The sequence below is a fragment of the Myiozetetes cayanensis genome, unplaced genomic scaffold (genome assembly GCF_022539395.1).
Source record: "Myiozetetes cayanensis isolate MyiCay16 unplaced genomic scaffold, myiCay2020 scf20-37, whole genome shotgun sequence".
Classification (NCBI taxonomy): Eukaryota; Metazoa; Chordata; class Aves; order Passeriformes; family Tyrannidae; genus Myiozetetes; species Myiozetetes cayanensis.
In genome coordinates, this window is record NW_026087412.1 from 2,403,881 (window position 1) to 2,423,203 (window position 19,323).

At 54.8% G+C, this 19,323-nt stretch overlaps 1 protein-coding gene across 1 annotated transcript; it reads right to left on the bottom strand.

Annotated features, from left to right (window-relative positions):
• Positions 1 to 1,253: 1,253 nt before the first annotated feature.
• On the bottom strand, positions 1,254 to 19,298 carry ALKBH5 (alkB homolog 5, RNA demethylase). Its single transcript, XM_050317271.1, has 5 exons — positions 19,024 to 19,298; positions 18,042 to 18,858; positions 11,733 to 11,813; positions 6,954 to 7,109; positions 1,254 to 5,420 (listed from the first exon to the last, which is right to left on the bottom strand). Exons 2-5 carry the CDS (start codon positions 18,761 to 18,763, stop codon positions 5,237 to 5,239), a joined length of 1,143 nt encoding a protein of 380 aa, XP_050173228.1. The 5' UTR covers positions 18,764 to 18,858; positions 19,024 to 19,298; the 3' UTR covers positions 1,254 to 5,236.
• Between the last annotated feature and the right edge of the window lie 25 nt (positions 19,299 to 19,323).

Genomic DNA, 19,323 nt, shown 5'->3' on the forward strand with positions numbered 1-19,323 from the left:
CCGCGGCGGGGGCGGGGCGGAGGGGGGCCTTGACGGACAGCTCCGCCCGCCAATCCCCGCGCGGCAACGCGCGCCGCGCGCCGCGGCCCCGCCCACCCCCTGCCGCGCGTGCGCCACCGCGGGGCACGATGGGCGTTGTAGTCCTCATCCCCCCCTTGCTCCGCGCCCTCCCTGCGCTCGATTTATTTATATATTTATTTGTTTTAGCTTTTTCTTTCGTCTTTTTTTCCCCGCGTGGGGCAGCGAGGGCACCCCGAGCCTGCGCACCGTGGTCACAAAGCTCCCACGAACGCGGGGTGTTGCGGGTTTAGGGTCTCACCGTGCGCCCCACAGCCGTGGGGTGCATCAACATGGCGGCGCCCCGGCCACAGGGCCCGGAGCATCCCGCCGGCTCCCAAAATTAATGTTCGAGCCTCATGCCTGGCTGCCGATTCATTATTCCCACCGTGGCACCGGGAACGTCGTTCCTCGCTCCCCCACACGGCACCGTCCCGAGGCGGGAGGGGGAGCGACCTGCCCTGCGCCCGGTTTTGGGGTGACTCACCCCGGGCAGGGCACGGCTTCCCCTCCCTGCTGACTAACCCCGGCCCGGGGAGATGCGGCTCTGGGTTTGGGGGCGGAAAACAGCCTGGGGGGGAGCGGGGAGCGATGGGCTCACGGAGGGATGGAGGGTCTGACCCACGGGCACAGCCCCGAGGAAGGGAGGGTGGAGAGGAGGGAGCCAGATGTGGGTCATGGCTGGGGAGGAGGAGAGGAGGAGGAGGAGGAGAGGGAACAGAGGGGAGAGGGGGTGGGAGGAAGAGGGGGAAGAGGAAAGAGAGGAGAGGAAGAGAGCGAAAGCAAGAGAAGAGGAGGAACAGGAGGAAGAAGGGAGGCGGCAGAGGAAGAGCGAGGACGGATTGGAGAGGAGGGAGAATGGAGGCCACACAGGAGGCCAACAGACCCCTTCCAAGGAGGGTGAGGGGCTCCATGTGAGGCTGAAGCACAGGGTGCTGGGCCCATCAGGATCCAGGCTCCAGCTGTGGGCAGCGTGGGAGCTGCAGGAGGAGGAAGAGGAGGGCAGGGAGCTCTGTCCCTGCTTTCTAGGACAGCGCAGGAGGCACAGCCACCACATTTGGCTACCCCGTCCCCAGGGAGCTGGTGACTCCCTTTATTTAGAACCAGTTCCCCACTCCCAACCACCTCGTTTCTGCCTGGGGAGATCAAGGCACATCCCAGCCCACCCACAGCACCACCACACAGGCAGGCAGAGCAATGCTTTCTGCTTTTATTCAATTAATGCAGCAATCTATACAAGAAAAAAAATAATAATGAAACCATGAAATTCCAAACCCTGACAGTGAAGAACCAAATTCTTCCTAAGAATCAACCGGAATTAAAAGATTCCCCCACGTCAGACTGTACATAAAATAATCTCTGCCCCATTTACAGCGTTTCACACAGTACTTCTCGTATCTCAAACTTCAGAACTGTACAACTTTGTTACAAACCACGCTTTTTCCTAGGAAAAGCTTACGGAAAAAAATATTGCCACTTTCTTTTTTATTTATCTTCTTTTTTTATTATTATTATTTTTATTTTTATTGGTAACCAAAAAGAAAAAAAAATTTCTTAGAATCTTTTAAAAAACAAAATTAAAGTCAGCCAGAACTTGTTAAGTGTGGGCAGGGGAAGGAGCACAGGCGCTTCTTGGCCAAACATTTCTCCTCCCAACGGGGAAAGGGAACATTTTTGGCAGGTAAAAAGACTCTTTGCTGCTGGTGGGGGTCCAACCCCAGCCCCCCTGAGCCCTCCTCAAAGCCTGGCAGCTGTTTTGACCCTTGGGCAATTCCACCACTGACTCTTCTGGAGATAGGGGCAACAGCAACAAACCCCAATTCCTCCTGTTCTTCAAAGAAAAGCAGGGATGAATCCCACTGAACTAAGGACGAAACCCACTTTTCCCCCCTTCCTTAGGAAAGACAGTTCTCCTGGTCTGGGCTGCGGGAGCATGGATTGTCACACTGGATGTAGCCTTATTCCCAGTTTGGGGCCGAGCAAGGACACGCCGTGGGTGGATGGAGGGGAGGTCGGACCACACGACTGGATCAGACACAGGACAAAGCTGACGTGGTCAGGGCTGTGCACGAGCCCATCCCACGGAGCACACGGGAGAAGTTTTGCCTCCAAACTGGAGCTCACCACCCTCCACACCGTGCCCATGGCACCAGCCTGACCCAACGCCTGCGGGCAGCCCGACAAGAGAAAAGGGGGGCGGGATCACCAGGAATTCCGAGCCACAGTTTCACCAGACAGGTCACAGGAAGGGATCCAGACCTCTGGACCCACGTGAAAAACGCGTCTTCTGGTTTCACTCCGATGTTGTTCAGTGCAAAAGAGTTTAAAAAAACCACGTTATCTACACATATACATCCGTGTCTATAGAAAATGTCTGTACAAGTGGGGAGATGGCCCTGCCTGCACGCTGGGGACTCCTCTCCCGAGGGATGCCGCAGGTCCCAACGCCTGCACCCGCTCCCTCTCTCTCCAAGGTGTCAACCCCCAACCAGTCAGGATGAAAACCAAAGTGAGCTATGAGAAGAGATGGTGGCTGGAGCTCCTCCTGTCCCCCTCAGCCACGGCTGCCAGCTCTGACCCACTGCACGGATGCGGGGCAGGGAGGAAGGGAGAAGGGAAGAGCTCCCAACCATGGCATGCAGGAATTCCACAACAAGCCGAGAAAGGATACCTGCACACATACAGACTTGCACAAGGACCAGGAGGAGGTGATGGCTGGTACCAGGCAAGAGGCAAGAACTCAGGATGCCTCGTTCAGCCTTCGGCAGAGACACAGCCAGCGCCCTCATCCCATGGGAATCCTGCTCTGGGAAGCTGCCCCCGGAAAGGCAGGCTGCCTCCAGCTTCATTTTGAGCTGACACCAGGGTAGAGTATCCGTATTGCAGAGGTAGGCACAAAATGGGGAGCCAGGAAGGGAGAGGGGAGAGCCAAGACCTCCAGCAGTGACCGCTGTCACTGTCACACCCGCGGCAGAGCCCGGCACCGCGGTGGGCACGGCCAGGATGGATCCAGAAAGACAAAGCCATAAGGAGGAGAAGGGATTGCTGCTCCCCACATGCAGTTTTGCTACCAGGGGAATGCCAAGCTTTCCCAAACAGGGGGTTTGTAGCCAAGAGCCGGCCCGGATTCGCGGCAGGAAGCTGGGAGGACGAGGAACATCGCTTCAAAAATGCTACGTGTGGTCTGAAAATGGCATTTTAAAGGTTCCAGAAGCGGCAGAAGCACGAGCTTTCAGATCTCTGGGCAGACAAGACAGGTTCCTTCGAAGGCTCTGCCTGTACCTCGGCACGGAGCCAGCAGGGGCTGTCACCAGGAAAGCAATCAGATAAAATAATCAGACACACCCACTGGGGACCTCAGGTACAGAAGACCCCCACAGACCAGCACTGTGCTGAAGGTGATGGCAATGTCCTCTGTGCTGATGTGACCACAAGATCCAGCCTGAGCAGAACCCTAACAGCAGGCGAGCGGCAGGAGCTGCAGAAATAATCAGCAGGGAAGGAAAAGGACAGTGGGACCCAGATGTCTGCAAGTATTCTGCAGGGAACAATGCCCGGGTGGTTGTTTTAGACCAGGAGCCCCTCAAGACAGCAGCAAACGGGTTTCAAAATATATTACATCTTTTTATTGCCAAGCGTGCAGACCGTGAAGTGTGTGGGGGACACAACACTAAGAAAAACTACAATTGGAAGGAGGGCAAAGCAGTAAAAATTTAAAAATAAAGACTACTCCTTACAACTGCCAACACTTGGGTTCAAAGAATCAACTGCAGGAAGTTTTCCTTAAAAGTAGGGTTCTAAATATGGTGTTGGGCCCCCAAAACTTCGCCAACGCCAAGGCTTTGGTCTGGGCTAACGCAAACCGGGTGGGAGAAGAGGAGGATGAAGGCAGATGTTCTAACACAACCCCACGGGGCTGAATGCCTGATTCTTCTCAGCATTTCCTGTAGCAACCAGAAAGCTCCCTACCACGAGAATGCAGGCAGGAGTAAGCCAGGCAACTTCAGTGCTGGATGCACTGAACTGGGGTCAAACTAGACCCCTGCAGTGTCCCCACTGCCAGCCTCGGAGGGGACAGACCACGGCCGAGGCCACGGCAGCGCCTGTTCCTGCTCTGGCAGAGCACAGCCAATCCCTCAGGATGGGACACTGTGCTGGGATGCTGGGCCTCTCAACTCTCTCCACCTGGAAGGGGCAGTGGAGAACAGCTCCTCCCCGGGGTCCCAAGGCACACACCCCCACAAGCACAGTGTCTCTCCTGCTCCTCTTCGCTATCCCCAGCTCTGGGAAGCAGCACATACTCAGTGTGATCCCTCACTCAGCAGCCCCGAGGTTCCACTATGGATCTCAGGACAGTGCTGGGCCATCCTCAGGGAAGCCAGCCACGATTCCTTCCTCCTCAAACACAACACATCCTCCCTCAGATCAGCACTGAGAAACCAGAGCTCTAGTACATTCTTCTCGGAGAGGGCAGCGCAGGGACACAAGGCTGCGAGCCCACGCTGGCTTGGGAAAAGGGTCTGGAAAGGAAACCTACGGCATTTAAAACACTAAAGTGCAACGAAAACGTCCTAAACCCTTTGAAACCAGTCGCAGTAAGAGGGGTCTGCAAAGCTTCAAACTTCCAGTTACTGCAGGGCACCCTTAAAACAGACCCAACAACCACCAGGAAAGAGCAGACCAAGGAGCCCTTTGGTAAAACAGGGAATATGATGCCTCCACGGAATTTCAGCTCCTGGGGTCAAACATCATATTTAGAACATTTGGAAAGGAAAAGTGTTAAAGCAAAAAAAAAAAAAAAAAAAAAAAAAACCGAAAAACCCAAACACAAAACAAAACAAAAATACAATTCTTGAATCTTGCGCAATGAAACAGTTAAACTTTTTGGTGTTTTCAAAAGAAATCCCAACGGACAGCCTGGCATAACTTTATCTGCTTCCTAAGGGAGAGATGCCCGCTTGACCCATGACTCAGGACACCATGTGCACTGGACACGTTCCACCCTTACGTATGTCTCAGCGTTCCTCCATTCATAAAACTCAAATCCTTCCTGTTTACTCTTCAGCCTGAAAGGAAAAACCAAAACTGAAGCTAGATGGAAGATAGCCAGAGGGAGGAGAAAGTTTTCACAGACTGGAGGCCAATCTCATCAGCTCCACGAGCCCGGAAAGAGCAATCCTCAGTGCCGCCTCATTTTAACTTTCCTGGCCGGGCTGCCGTCCTCCTCCTCCTCCTCACAGTCCTCCGTGTACTCGTACGACCGTCGCCAATAGTTCTCGGAGCTGAAGTTGCTCCGTCTCCTATGTTTTGGTAAGAGGACCGAGCGCCTGTTCTCCTCTTTATCCATTTCTAGGATCCGTGGCCTGTGGAGAGAGAGAGAAAGCAAGGAGTGAGAGCTCAGCCAGGGCGGGATGCAGGCATTCCTCCTGCAGACACTGCCCTGCAGCACTGCCTGCTTCCACAGTGCCTTCCCGGCACCGGGCACTCGGCAGAGCAGGAACAGATCACCAAGCTGTGCTTCCCAGGGCAAGCTTTAACCTCCACCAGCCACTTCCAAACAGCCCAGTCACCTGTGGGGTTTTTTTTTAAGTGCAGCTTGTGGCCCCCAGGAAACATCCCTTGGGCAGTGGGGTCTGCCTCCTGCCTCAGAACTCACAGCACAGAGCTGGGCTCCTCGTGGTGCAGGATCACAGCACAGCTCTAAAATCCTTTGTCCTCTCAAAACATTAGCACAGTGCAATTGTTATTTTTGCAGAGCTGCCTCGGATCACTTCATAGCAGGACTGGGGCTGGTGGGCTGCAGACCCCTTATTTCATCTGAGTGCTTCCTCTGAGAGATACCACTACGCTAATTACCTGTTATACTGGAGTCTTTGAGGCCACAGGAAGAGAAAAACATGTTTTTCACACCCATCTGCTGCAGAAGCCTATGCAAGCCATCCCCCACACCCTGATAAGGTCACATCAGGCTGAAAAACAGCTCTGACAGATCTGCACATTTGTCCTGCATGATCGCTTCCCTAATCGGACACTGTGTGCTCGGAGGGAAGCTGCATCCACAGGCCAGCTTCAATTCTTCATCCATCTTCCCAGCCTGCATCCAGGTGAATGAACACAGCTCACAAACAAGCCATCCCCACCCTCCTCCCTCCAGGACAGGTTGAAACAGGGCTGGGACCGCACAGCGGCCAAGCCCCGCGACCAAGGCGACTTTTGGGCTGCATCCAGAGAATGCCATCCTCGATCCTCAGGAAGCTTTGGAATTGGGACTATCCGGGCCAGCTGGCAGACTGGCTATCACTCAGGGCTATCGGTGTGTTCACACCAAGGTGTTTAAGGGAAGCCCTGCTGCAGAGCTCAAGCTGTCTGAGACCTTGGCAAGGAGCTTCCCTGAAGGTCAGGCTTAAGCATCCACACAGTCTGGTTTCTCACACAAAAATACACACACACAGCTCTGGAATCAAAACAGGTCTGAGAAGCTTCCCAAAAGGCCTTCACCTTTCCCAGATAGCAAACCCTCATGTTCTCTCCCAGGACTGCTTTCATAACATAGTTTAATGCAGCTGCACAGGTTGCTTGGCAATAGAGGTCAAAAATGATTAGCTGCAGGGAAACTATTGTTCTGAACGACTGCATTATCAAAAGCCAGCCAAATCTATTGCTTCTTCATTATGCCACTCACAGGATAAACAATGTAAGCTGCTTACAGCCAGAGCTCAGCCTCCACAAGTCTGGGAGCAACATATAAAGAGCTCATTCTGATAAAACAGATCCCGGCACCACAGAAAGCACCTGCCAGGTGCAACGAGGATGTGTTGTGCAGCCAAGGACCTCAGCCATGCACTGACCCAGAGATATCCCATCCCAAACACAGCCCTTAGGAGAGATCATCCTACCTGTGAGCAGCATCGGGATCTGCTTTGCGATGGGACCGCTTTGGTTTCAGGATCTGGTCCCGGTTGCTTCCCGATAGACGGTCAGAGTTATAACCTGGTGGCAACACAGAGCTACTCAGGGATTTTGTTTCCAATCGAGGTGCATCTAGTCTTGTTCTGCAAATGTTTAAAGAGAAGAGAATTTGCAAGGAGTTTCTACAGAACCGCCAGTGTGCTGCTGCAGAGCCCTCCATCCCAGCCACACAGCTCAGGAGGAGGGGCAGGACACCACACCCCAGAGCAGAACAAGCTGCAGCTTTTTGCAACTTCAAGCTTCATAGAGTGATGGAATGGTTTGGGTTGGAAGGGATCTCAAAGCTCATCCCATTCCAGCCCCCTGCCATGGGCAGGGACACCTTCCACTAGCCCAGGTTGCTCCAAGCCCCGTCCAACCTGGCCTTGGACACTTCCAGGGATGGGGCAGCCACAGCTTCTCTGGGCAACCTGAGGCCTCCCCACCCTCACAGGGAAGAGTTTTCTACTAATAGCCAATCTAAACCTGCTCTCTTTAAATTTGAAGCCATTCCCCCTTGTCCTGCCACAGGAAAGAGGAAGCACAGGGACACGTAGTCATGAGGTGAATGCAAGAGGTGCTGGGCTCACTGCAATCCCAGTGGGATACAGAGCAGAGGTGCAGGAGCAGCTGTGAAATCACAGTGACTCGTCAATAACTCACAGCTCCAGTTAATCCACCTGGGTGGGAGATGTCCTGCAAAATTCATCACCACCTGCAACAGTAATAACTGCTTTCCACCTGGAAACTCCCTCCTGCCCACAGATCTCACAGGGTCAGGTGTTCCTCAGCTTGACTGAGAGGTGCAAGGAGTGGAAGTACGAGTCATGAGCAGGTGTAGCAAACAGAAGCTGCAGCACATCCCTTCCAGCAGCACAGCACACGCTCAAGATACACCAGAGAGCAAACACAGCTCATCCCAGAGGAGAACTGTCGCTGGCCCAGGCACGACTGCAGCCACACACACGTGGAGGGAGGCAGCAGGAACGAAAACTCAACGGAGCAGCGTCGTATCCCAGTGCTGTGACCATCTCCAAGCACAGCACAGTCACCAGGCTCAACTTACAAACTCTGCTGAAGTCTATTTCTAAGCACGGACTGAAGCCTAAGAATGGGCAGAATACAGTAAAAGGTGCCGGTGCTCCAGAGCTGCCAATTTCAGGAGGAGCCAAGCTACTTCCCAGAAGGAAAGGCACCCTGATGGTGTAGTCTGTCTCCCTCCTTAGGATAAGGAGGGACTACAGAAGAGGTCTGGGTAAAACAAAGGGGAGAATCTCTGCTTGTTCTCCAGTACTGAACTTTAGCTCCCGAGGGAGGTTTCCACAGGAGAATCCCAACCTAAACTATCGTTAGGAAGCACATCCAGCTGCCCAGGTAGGCTCTGCCACTGGGGAGAGCCTCTTCAGTTAAGCAGGGCGATGCCAGGCTGGCACAGGTGACGCTGGGCATGGCAGCCTGAGTTTGCCCAGCATGCCAGAAACAAGGAACACTTCCACAGGCAGCTGCCAGGCTGGAGCCTGTGATAGCTCACGCTGTTGTCCTGAGCTGTTCTCAGCTCCAGGACTGGACCCCATCCAGCCAGAACACCAAAGACATTGCTGATCCTGCTCCAGACAAGGTGGTTTAAATATCTCTCAAATACAACAGCGACTGCAGGGCTGCAGTTCAAACAAACCAACCCTCAAATACACTGGGAGGGCAAGGGAACACCAGACATGCTCCCTCTGGCCACAGAGCAAGGCAGGAGCAGGTTCAAGTTAAATAAAGTAACTCCTATTTATGACACTGGAAGCAGAAAGGCAGCAGAAACTCTCTGAAATGTCTTTCAAGACCCACTTCAAGGTCTCATTTCTATCCCCCCCTCCCACGTTACCTCTTCCAGCATCTCATGAAATTGAGAGCAGGTTCCCCCAGTCTCGCTCAAAGCACTCCCAAACCTCGCTGGCTCCCGCAGCCCTGTGCTCTGACACGCAGGAAAACACTCAATGCCATCACACTACAGCACTGAAGTGTTTATGACCTACTTGGTAACCACGCTGCTCTGGAGCATCCTGCAAAAATCCCGCTGCTCCTCCAGCTCCCACAGCTCTGTCCTCCCGCCGCTGTCAGCGAAAACACACTCGGAGTAGAGGCAAGGGCAGAGCCAAATCCAAACATGTCTGGGACCCAGCAGGTTCTCACATTCCGAGCTGAATATCCCAGCTCCAACTGGGGGGGACCAGCTGATCTGATCCCGCTGGAAAGCTCGGGGCTGACCCTCCCCATGAAAACGAGGAAGAGGAGTTTTACGAGGCCGCGGGCTGCTCCCAACCCTCCCGTGCCAGCAGGCCAGCAGCGGAAGGAGCTGCTTTCCTGGTTGCATAACACGCTGTGTTTCAGAGAAAGTCGCATGATCCGGGAATCGGGAATGGCGTTTGTGCAGTGATCCACGGCGTGGGGACACGGCACGGACAGGGGTCACGGCGGCCCCGCTGCACGGACACGCACGGAGCACCGGGAGATGGCCGGCCCGGCCAGGGATAAACAGCAATTAATAAGCTCTGCTTGGCAGCAACTGGAGCACGGCCTGTGGCAAACAGGGAATTGCCACGGATTCACCAGGGCTGCAAAGCTCCCCAGAGGTCACACGGAAAGAATCACCAGGGGGTTTCTGCTTTGCTCGAGAGGAAAAGCCTCGGCGTGGTTGCGTCTGGCCTGTCAGTCAGGTCAGCCCACGGCTGTGTGACTGGGCAGAGACACTTCTGCTCTAATGTTCAGCAAATCAGACCCCAAAAATGAGGGGAAGGCAAAAGGACACACTTCTGGAGAGGGATGGCTGAGCAAACACAGCTGGCTCTGGCAGGAGCTGCAGGCTTTGTCTGTTCAGTAGTGATGCACCAGGTCAGCTGGGTACACCACTGCTCCTTCCAGGACTTAAAGGATGCTTAAAAAAAACAGTGAGAGCTACTTTTTACATGGGCAGATAGATTTAGATTAGACATTAGAAAGAAATCCTTTACTCAGAGGGTAGTGAAGCACCAGCACAGGTTGCCCAGAGAGAGCGAGGACTTCCCATGCCTCAAAGTGTCCAAGGCCAGGTTGGACAGGGCTTGGAGCAACCTGGTCTCCAAGTGGAAGGTGTCTCTGCCCATGGCAGGGATTGGAACTAGATGAGCTTTAAGGTCCCTTTTTTTGCTCAGTTGCACTTTGATGGCAGCCAGGTTAGACTGAAATAACCCAACATACTCAGCTTACAGAGGCTGAAGAAAGCAAGAGGCAGAGCCAGTTTAAACAGGTATTTTCAGTATCTGCACTTGACACTGGGCAGCTTTAGTTTATTTATCCAAGTCTGTCTTTTACTGGGAACTGCTCCACAACCCAGGCCTGGCAGCTTCTCTATCCCAAATCCCAACCAAAGCAGCTACAGGACTTGGAGATGCCTCCTTGTCAGCACTCGTGCTGCTTCTCATTGGTTGCACCAACACCATGAACACAACAGCTTTAAGTTCTTATCACAACCCTCTCACCCCAAACCTCATGTGGCCACAACCAGCTGTGGGGTGGTTTGGCTACATCCTGTCTTTCATCCCTCTCTATCTGCTGCCACATCTCACCCTGCCTCCCTGGGTCTGGGCCGATTTTGCCTGGCTAATGCCTCGGGGCTGCTGTTTTTTCCTGCCTTCATTTCACGGGTCTCTCTAACCAGATGTCCAACTCCACTCCTCTGGCTTTGTGCCATATCTTCACAACGTTGCCAGACTTGTTTTGAAACCAACTACGCCATCCAAAAGCTCATCCAGTCTGAATCCACACCACTTGCCTGACAGCCTTGTGCCAGCCCAGGCCACAACCACAGCCCTGCCACCAATGCCCACGCTTTTGGTTGGGTTTACAGGACTCAAAATCGTTGTGTTTTCACTTACAAAAAGATTTCTTGACAGCAGGATTACTGCTAACACCTTCTAAGGCACAGTCAACATGCGTCAATGTGTGGCAGTCACATTTTTTGGTCTCCTAGTAGAAGGAACTCATGAGAGAGGACATTTCTGGGCACAAAAAAAAGGTAATATTTGAAGGAGTTTGGGGTGGGGTTGACTTATTTTTTCTCCATTTTCTTAAGAGTTTTAGGAACTAGCAATGCCATCAAGACAGTGTGGACTCTAGAACAGGAAGTATGTTTCTAAAACAGCTTACAGAGCTTGGCTTCCCAACACAGACTCCAAGGACAAGCCCTGTAAAGTGAGCACTGAATTTACTTTGTTCTCCTCCCAAGTCAGCGTCTTCCTCCCTCTCCCCAGGAAACAAAAGCCATGCTACCAAGAAAACTTTATCTGCTTTTATAGGAGATTCTTCATCACAAGCATCAGCTTCAAAGCACTGTGCAGGTAACTCACAGAGGGAGGTATCATATGATCAGACACCTGAACACACAACCCAAAACAAGAGAGTTTGAAATCTGAGCTGTTTGGAGCTGGGCAGCCAAGGAAAGACAGGTGTTTGGACACCAACAGGGCTTGCAACCCCAGCCCTTTCAATGAAGTGCTGCTCACAGAGCCAAGAAGTGATTAACTCTGCAGGAACTGGTTCCAGCCACTTCCACTGCCGGGTACTACGGAAAGAGTCTCAGAGTGACATCTAATCAAGGTGTGAGATCAAGCCAGCAAATTAACAAGGCAGTTTTGAAGTGTTTAAACATCACGACACCACATCCACGTTTATCTTACTGTCCGGAGGGCTTCCACACTTACTTCCTCAGGATGATGACAGCTCTTCTCTCCTTGATGTCCTGTGGTCGAATGCAGTGTGTGATTTCGTCGGCCGCGTACCCACTGACAACAGAAACAAAAAGCCACGGTGAGAGAGACGCCAGGCGGAGGCAGAAAGTGGTTTCCAGCCTCAACAACTCATTTTGGCCAGTATTTCCAGACTTCCACCAGGAATTCCTCCTCCAGACACCGTTCCCCAGACACACAGGAGCTAGACTTGTAGCCAAGTCTTTCCCAAGAAAGAATGTGGACAGCCAGGGTTTTTTTTTGTGGGGGGGCTTTAGGACTCAATTTTCTAGCACACACCAGAGGAAACTGCCACCTGCTACAGCACTGTGAAATAAGACACGTGGAAATGCGTTTATGGATTGTAAATTCAGGCAATTAATTTACAAAGAAATTAGAAAGCAACAGGGGAAAAATCAGCACAAAGAATCTCCTCATGCACATCCCGGAGAAAAGCCATCTCTCGCGGCTGAGATGTGCAGCACACCCAGACATGAACACGTACCAGATTCAGTGGGATCTGTTAGTCATGGAGGGGTGCAGTGATGGCAAGAGTTGAGCCTCTCACCCCCCTCACCTGCACAGACTCTCTCAGCACCCTCATCCTCCCCACTCCCCATCACGTGGCACCTCCTCAGCCATGACACGAACATCACCAACCCCAACCCGATGCACTTGGATTATAACCTTCAAATTCAGACCTGCAAACCAAGCTGCACTCCCCAAACCTCCCTGTTACAGGGAGAAACAGCTCCCAGGGCTGAGGAAAACGACCCCAGGCTCAAGCAGTAGCCGGAATGTTTCACTGTGTGAGGTGACTTCAGATACTCCATGATTCCAGCAGGCTGGAGAGAAGCCCAGGCAGAGGACGACCTCAGCCTCCTACAAAACACTGGAGCATTTTTCTCGTGGCTGCTTCTGTTGTCGAGCAGGTGAAATCACAGTGGGCCCACGGAGAGCAGCCACCACCCCTGCTTGGACACACAAACCACCCCGTGGGAGCACGGCCCGTCACTCCCACTGGCTCCAGCCAGCAGGTCTGAGAGTGGGGCCTGCCCTCTACCTGCCGTTTGGAGAGTGTCAGCTCTCACAGAGCCTCCCAGGCTCCAGCATGGGAACAAAAGAAGCTAAACACCTTCAGAGCCTCCTGGAACACCTGACAAGGGCAGGAGCACCTGGGAAGGGATTTGGGCAGAGGCCACTCAAGCCACACAGCGCTGGCAACCCCCACACTGTTCAACCTGAAGCAGAAGCCACCAGGCCCGCTGTCCCCACGAGGCTTTTTCTGTCACAGTGGCCACCAGGCAGCCCTCAGAAGCACAGCCAGGGTCAGGGGGCTGGCAGGTTATTCAGGACACTCGGAGCACAGAGCACATCTCACACACGCAAGTCTCCTCCGGGGACGGGACCGGGTTTCCTTGATCTGGTTAGATAACCCACCCACTCACCCAGAAACACGCACCTCTCCTCAAAGACAGATTTACTGCTTTAGCAGGAGAGTTAGAAGTCTGAGCCCTGATCAGTTAAAACAGGGGTGATGTCCATGCCCCCCTGCCCTCCAGGCACTGCAGAACACGACAGTGTTACGCCAGGGGGGCTTACGATGATGCTCTTTTATGTTCCAGGAATCTCTGCATCAGGCTCCACCGAATTCATGAATGTCACCCACGTTAACATTCAACTCGGCGCATCCTCAGCAACACCCTGAGCATCAGGAGAAGGTCTGTTTCTAGACATGTGCTCTCCATCACGAGATGTCAGCCTGGACACTCCTTCTCACTCCCCAAGGCAGGAAATCCCCTTCTCAGATCACTCCCAGAGCAGCCTCAGGAAGAGTTTGTGGCCCCAGATGCACATGGGCAGCACCAAAGCAATAGCCCAGCAGTCCAGTCTGAGGCCCTAAAGGGCTCCAGTCTGCCCCAGTGCCATAATGGTGTGGGAAAACTCTGCTTGCACCATATCACATATAGTGACGGTGTCTCTCTGCACAGGCAGAGAAATGGAAGGAAAAAGATTATTTGGTTGTGTCATACTTGTGCTGCCTCGTGCCAGCACGAACTTCTCACCCACTGCCCAGCCCTGCACACCCTGATGATGGGTGAAGGGGCAGACACTGGGAAAAAATACCCATAATGGGTCTACCCACAGACTTCCTGCTCAGAGAACAAACCCAAAGCAACTTGGTAAGGAAAACACTAAAGTCCTGCCCAGGAGAACACCTGAATAGGACATCCCTATCCCAGAGTGTTTTCCAGAAGAACACAGGGAGGTGCTGATGTTATCCACACGCTCCCCTCAACACACCCCAACTGCAAACTGTCAGAGCTTACACAGCCAACTCCTCCCTGAGTCTCCTTCTCAATCCAGAAGAATCCCAACAGAACTGATTCACGTGGAGATGAAAGCAGATTATTTTGTGCAAACATCACCAGGAAGGAGGCCCTGAAGTTCTGCAGAGTCCCTAACAAGAAACATTTCTACGACGGACACATCCTGACGACAGCCAGGCCAGCTCAGAGGCAGAGGGACCTGCCCCACTGCAGGGTTTGGGCAACTCAAGGCTTTACCTGTGGCTCAGGAAAGCTCCTGCCACAAACCACGGACGTGACACCGACCGGTCTGAGCACAGCTTGAACAAATCTCTGCCTCATCACCACTGGCACACGCAGAGCTTCCTCTGCACCCGCTTGTTCGGAGGGATCAGGCTTTTTTGGAAAGGCATCTAATGCAGGCAGCTGCAGAGAGATTCCTCCAGCTGGGAAGGAAGCAGGTTCATCCTCCAGCGACTCCAAGCAGCTCTGATTACGCACCACCAGGCGTGCCTGGGGACAACAGGAGGGACACACATCACAGTGTTTCCCTGCCATCACAAACAGCCAGGAGATGACCTGGAGCACTCTCCAGCTGCGGGAGGGAAGCCCATATGGCACAGCAGCCCCTGGAGCTTGGGAAGTGTTACCTGTGCCGCGCTATTTCCAACCACGGCGCTGGGACAACATTCCTGGCAGTTCCAGTGCTGAGGTTTGCTACCTCTGACAGCAGCTGCAGGGCAGGGATCCGGATGGAACCCCCCCAACCCAGCTGGATCTGCATCCCCCAGCTCCCTCCCTTTTCTCCAGCCTCAGCATTGTCAAAGCAAACGTTCCCCCAGATGAACAGGCAAATTCCTCCATCTCCTCCCCACTGCTTCAATCGATTGATGCTTATCAAATTATTGCTAAAAAAAGAAAACCCACAAATGTGGTGCAGCCAGCAGCCCCCCCTCCCCCCCAAGAGCTGATAGGCCACAGGACTGGGATCCAGCAGCACACACTGAGGTGATGCTTCCTCTTGGAGTGGCTGGCAGTGGGACAAACCTGCAGGAGCACCTGCTTCCCAGGGCTGCAGGGGAAGAGGAGACTGGAGGAGGCTGTCTTCTAAATCTCAAAACCTGCAAGGGCAAATCTTCCCCACAGATGAGAAAGGAGAGCAAAAAGGGCCTTGCTGGAAGAGGGAAGGGCTCATTAGCAGGTCATAGGTTAGCTCAGCCTTTGGTTTCTGGCACAGGGGCACAGCCCAGGCAGGTGAATTCTGTTCCACCTCACCTATAGCTTGAGGTCTGAACCCTTTCCAGCGCATCTGGGGCAGGTTCAGTGTTGGCAAACACCACATCCTCCTTCAGGGCAGGCAAATTCAAGGGAGGGATATGGGGAAAGCCTCTCTGCTAAATCCCTGCTGGGTAGGCAGCTATGAAATCAGGAGGAGAACTGGGAACAGGCTGCTGAGAGCAAGAACAGGACAGGTGTGATCTGGGGACAGCCTGAGAATGCTGTGAGGTCAAAGAGAGGGATCCAACAGCTTCCCTTAGATCCTCCTGACTTCCAAAGGGTACCCAAATGCACATGGCTACCCTGGCTTCCCCGAAAGGCAGCAGGCCAGGAGCAGCCACTGACCCAGCAGGATTTGAATCCCAGACATTACAGGCATGCCACTTCTATCTGCACCCGCTCCCCATCTCCAGGGCAACTGCCTCCAGCAACTGTTTACCCACAGCAGAAAAGGCCAAGTTTGGGGAGTTGACTTAATCATAACCAAGGGATGGATTTGGTGATACACCCCTGAGAGCCTACCAACAATCTGCACCTCTCCTGCTCCTCCTAAACTGCTGGGGCTAGAGGGGAGGCAGGGAGACCTGCTGTGAGGCAAAGAATTCGATTCCAGCCAGGATCATATCAACGCAGAACAATCACTTTGGCAGAATCTCATCTTAAGTGAGTGCTAAGTATCTGCTAACTGCTGTACCAAAACTGAAATAATCCATTGTAAAGTCCATTATTTGCTGGAAAGCAGAACATCTGACCCTGATGAGGCGGCAGCGGGTGAAGCAGAAAGCAGCCCTTCGATTTGTAGGGAAAAGATGGTTCATTTGGTTGGTGCAATTGCTTCAGCCACGTTAATAAACGGGTTACAGCAGCTGGGTGATGCTGACCAACAACCCAGAGACCCCTGAGAGACACCACATGCCAACCCTGGGAGCCCTGAGCCAGCACCTCTTCCCAGCACTTCTGAGGGAAGAGTAAGGTCTGGGATAAGAAAACATCATTCTCTGGTCCTGGAGCAGAGAAAGCACCTCTTCTTCCTCCCACCATCCTCCACTGCAGAGTCCCAATCCTCCTGCAGACACGAGGTCACGAGTTTTCCAAGTAGCTTTGACTGCAAGACTCCGAGGCTGACCTCTGTTAGGTTATAAAAAATATTAAAAAAATGACTCTGGCTGTGAAAGAAAGGATAACTATTTACCTAGACCCAACGGGGAAAGACAGCAGAGGGGTTCTCAACACCAGCAGGAAAATTAGGGTAGAAAGTTTCCCTCCTGGTGTCTCGGGGAAGCGAGGGAGCTGAGCGGCTGCCTCACACCCAGCAGTCTCCGTCCCTAGGGTGGATGGAACTTGCTCTGCAGTAAAAGGACACGGGGCAGGATGGGTCCCCTGGGGTCCCATTTCACAAAATCACCCTGACCTCTGCCCCCTCCGCCCTGGTCATCCCACCAGAGAGCGAGAAAACATCCCCAGTGCAGTTCCCGACTTCCTCCGCAGCCCCCCTCATCCCTGGCTAATCCACAGAAGTTACCTAACGCCGGGGCATGGCGAGGATTAGTTAATGTTTGTGCAGCTTTTCCGAGATAAAAGCTACGCGAGATCTCGGCATTTATTATTGATGCACCAGTCAAGGAGGCCCTGTGTATGTGGGGGGAAAAAAATTCCTTCCCGAACCCTGCGGCGATCACTTTACAAGCCAAAGCAAGGGATTGTGTTACAGCCTGGGAGCCCGGAAAACCGGCCTGGACCTTCACCAGCCCAAAAAATAACCCCTCAAACGAGGGTAAGTTGGTAGCTCAGAGCACTGCTGGCAGGGTCCCGGTGATCCCTGCTCCTGGCAAGGAGCACTCTGACCTTCAGGGACATGAGGGACTGGCAGCCCTGGCGCTGGGCTTCGAGCCACCCTCCCCAGGAGATGGGCACCAGAGGGTCAGTCCACTCCAGTCCTGCCTGTCCTCTTACCTTCTTGTCCCCTCACCTGCCTGCTCTCCCTCCCAACCTGTGCTGGGAAGGCAGTGGGATTAGGAAGCAGGCGTTTCCCAGTGCCAATCCCAGCTTTACTGCCGACCAGCTGCGTGACCTTGGGCAGGTCATTCCACCTCCACAGCTCTTCCTCAACACGCGTGAAGTCCTTTCCTGCCTGTGACCTGCTGTGCTTCCAAGTGACAGTCCCACAGGGCTCTGCACTCGGGTCTTGGTCTCCCCATCGCCACCGGGCAGGGGAGGGTTCAGCGTTCCCAGTTTACAGATTGGGAAGACAAGGCCATTCACACCTCCTCTCCACGTTTAAGGTCAGGTCAGGGAGGCACTGGCCGAGCTAAGAATAGTCCCAGGAGCCCGGTCCCAACCAGCTGCTCAGTTAACAGTTAAAATAACACGTCTGACCACTCCTGGGCACAGGATCCATTTTGTGTCTCGACGTGTTATTTTAACCATTTACAGGAAACTACAGCAAAGCTCAGCTCAGCGAGCGGCCACACACCCACCAGGACTCAGCTCAAGCCCCACGGAGGAGGCACCCACCCAAATCCTCACTCACCACGGCAGCAGGACCCCCCACAAATCCCTGCCTTACCCCTTCCACCACAGCGAAACCCCGCGTGTGTCTACAGGCGAGGGAGATGGAGCCCGAGGCGCCGTCGGGGCGCATCCGTGAGCCTCGTGATCCGCGTTACACAACCGAGCCCCGGCAACGCGGGCGAGTTACCTGAGCACCGTGACGCTTCCCCTCTTCACGGGCAGGAAGAGAACGGGCTCCGAGACCCTGATGGGCTTGAACTGGAATTTACACCCGAAGCAGAGCGCCGAGTCGCTGAAGAAGGAGACGGAGACGATGGGCCTCTCAAAGATATGGATGGGGTCCACGTGGGAGACAATGCAGCCCCCCGGCTGGTAGTCGTTGATGACGGCACTGTTCACAAAGCCCTCGGGGATCACCCGGTGCTCCACCAGCTTCCTGATCACCAGGTCGTGCACCCACTCGGGGATGGCGTCCACCTCCCCCCGCGGGTACAGCCGCTCCTGGCCGGGCCCTCTCCGCTGCAGCTGGGACCCGTAGGTGTAGCCTTCCCCGAAAAAATACTTGTTCCGCAGCGGCGCCCGGTCCACCGTGTGCTCCTTGTAGAGCCCCTTCTCGGCCCGGGACACCACGTCCTCGATGCGCGCCTCGATCTTGGCGCACTCCTCGGCGCTGAACAGGCGAAGCTGGCGGATGCCGCTCTTCACTTTCCGGGCTTCCTCCTCCTCCTTCTGCTCCTCGTAGTCGCTGGGCTCGGAGCCGGAGTCCTCCTGGTGCCGCCGCTTGCGGTCGTAGGGGGGCTCGGGGGGCTCCCGCGGGAGGCCCCCCCCGCCGCCGCCTTTGTGGCCGTCCCGGTAGGGCATCATGGACTTGAGCTTCTCCCGCAGGTCCGTGTAGCCGCTGCCGGCCATGGCTGGTCCGCAGCCCCCGCCTCTATCGATCCCCGCGCTGCAGGCGGCGGGCGGCGGCGGGGGACGCGCGGCTGCTGCTCATGGCACCCGCCGCCCTGCCGGGAGAGAGAGCCCCGGGGCACCGGGGGGTGAGCAGGGGGCCGCGGGGACCGCGCCGACCACCGCCTCCCACCCCCGGGGAGATGGGATCCCCCCCTTCCCTCCCGGCGGGCACCGGTGCCGCCCCCTCTCTCCCTCCCTCCGTGCCGGGGCACACTCACGGCTCGGCCCGGGGCGGGCGCGGACAACGCTGCCGGTGGTGCCGGTGCTCACGCGGCGGCCGGGCCTGGCACATGCCCAGCGGCGGCCCCGGGCGCCCCGCCCGCTCCGGCCGCCGCAGCGCTGCCCATGGCGGGTTAACCGGAGGAGGTCGGGGGGTGTGTGTGTGTGTGTGTGCGCGCGTAAGGGAGGGTGTCCCGTGCCGTGCCGGGGGAGCAGCGGCGGGCGGGAGGGCTGGGAGAGAGGGGGGGTCTGGCGCGGCCCTTCCCGCTACGTCACCAGGAGCCGGCCCGACATCCCGG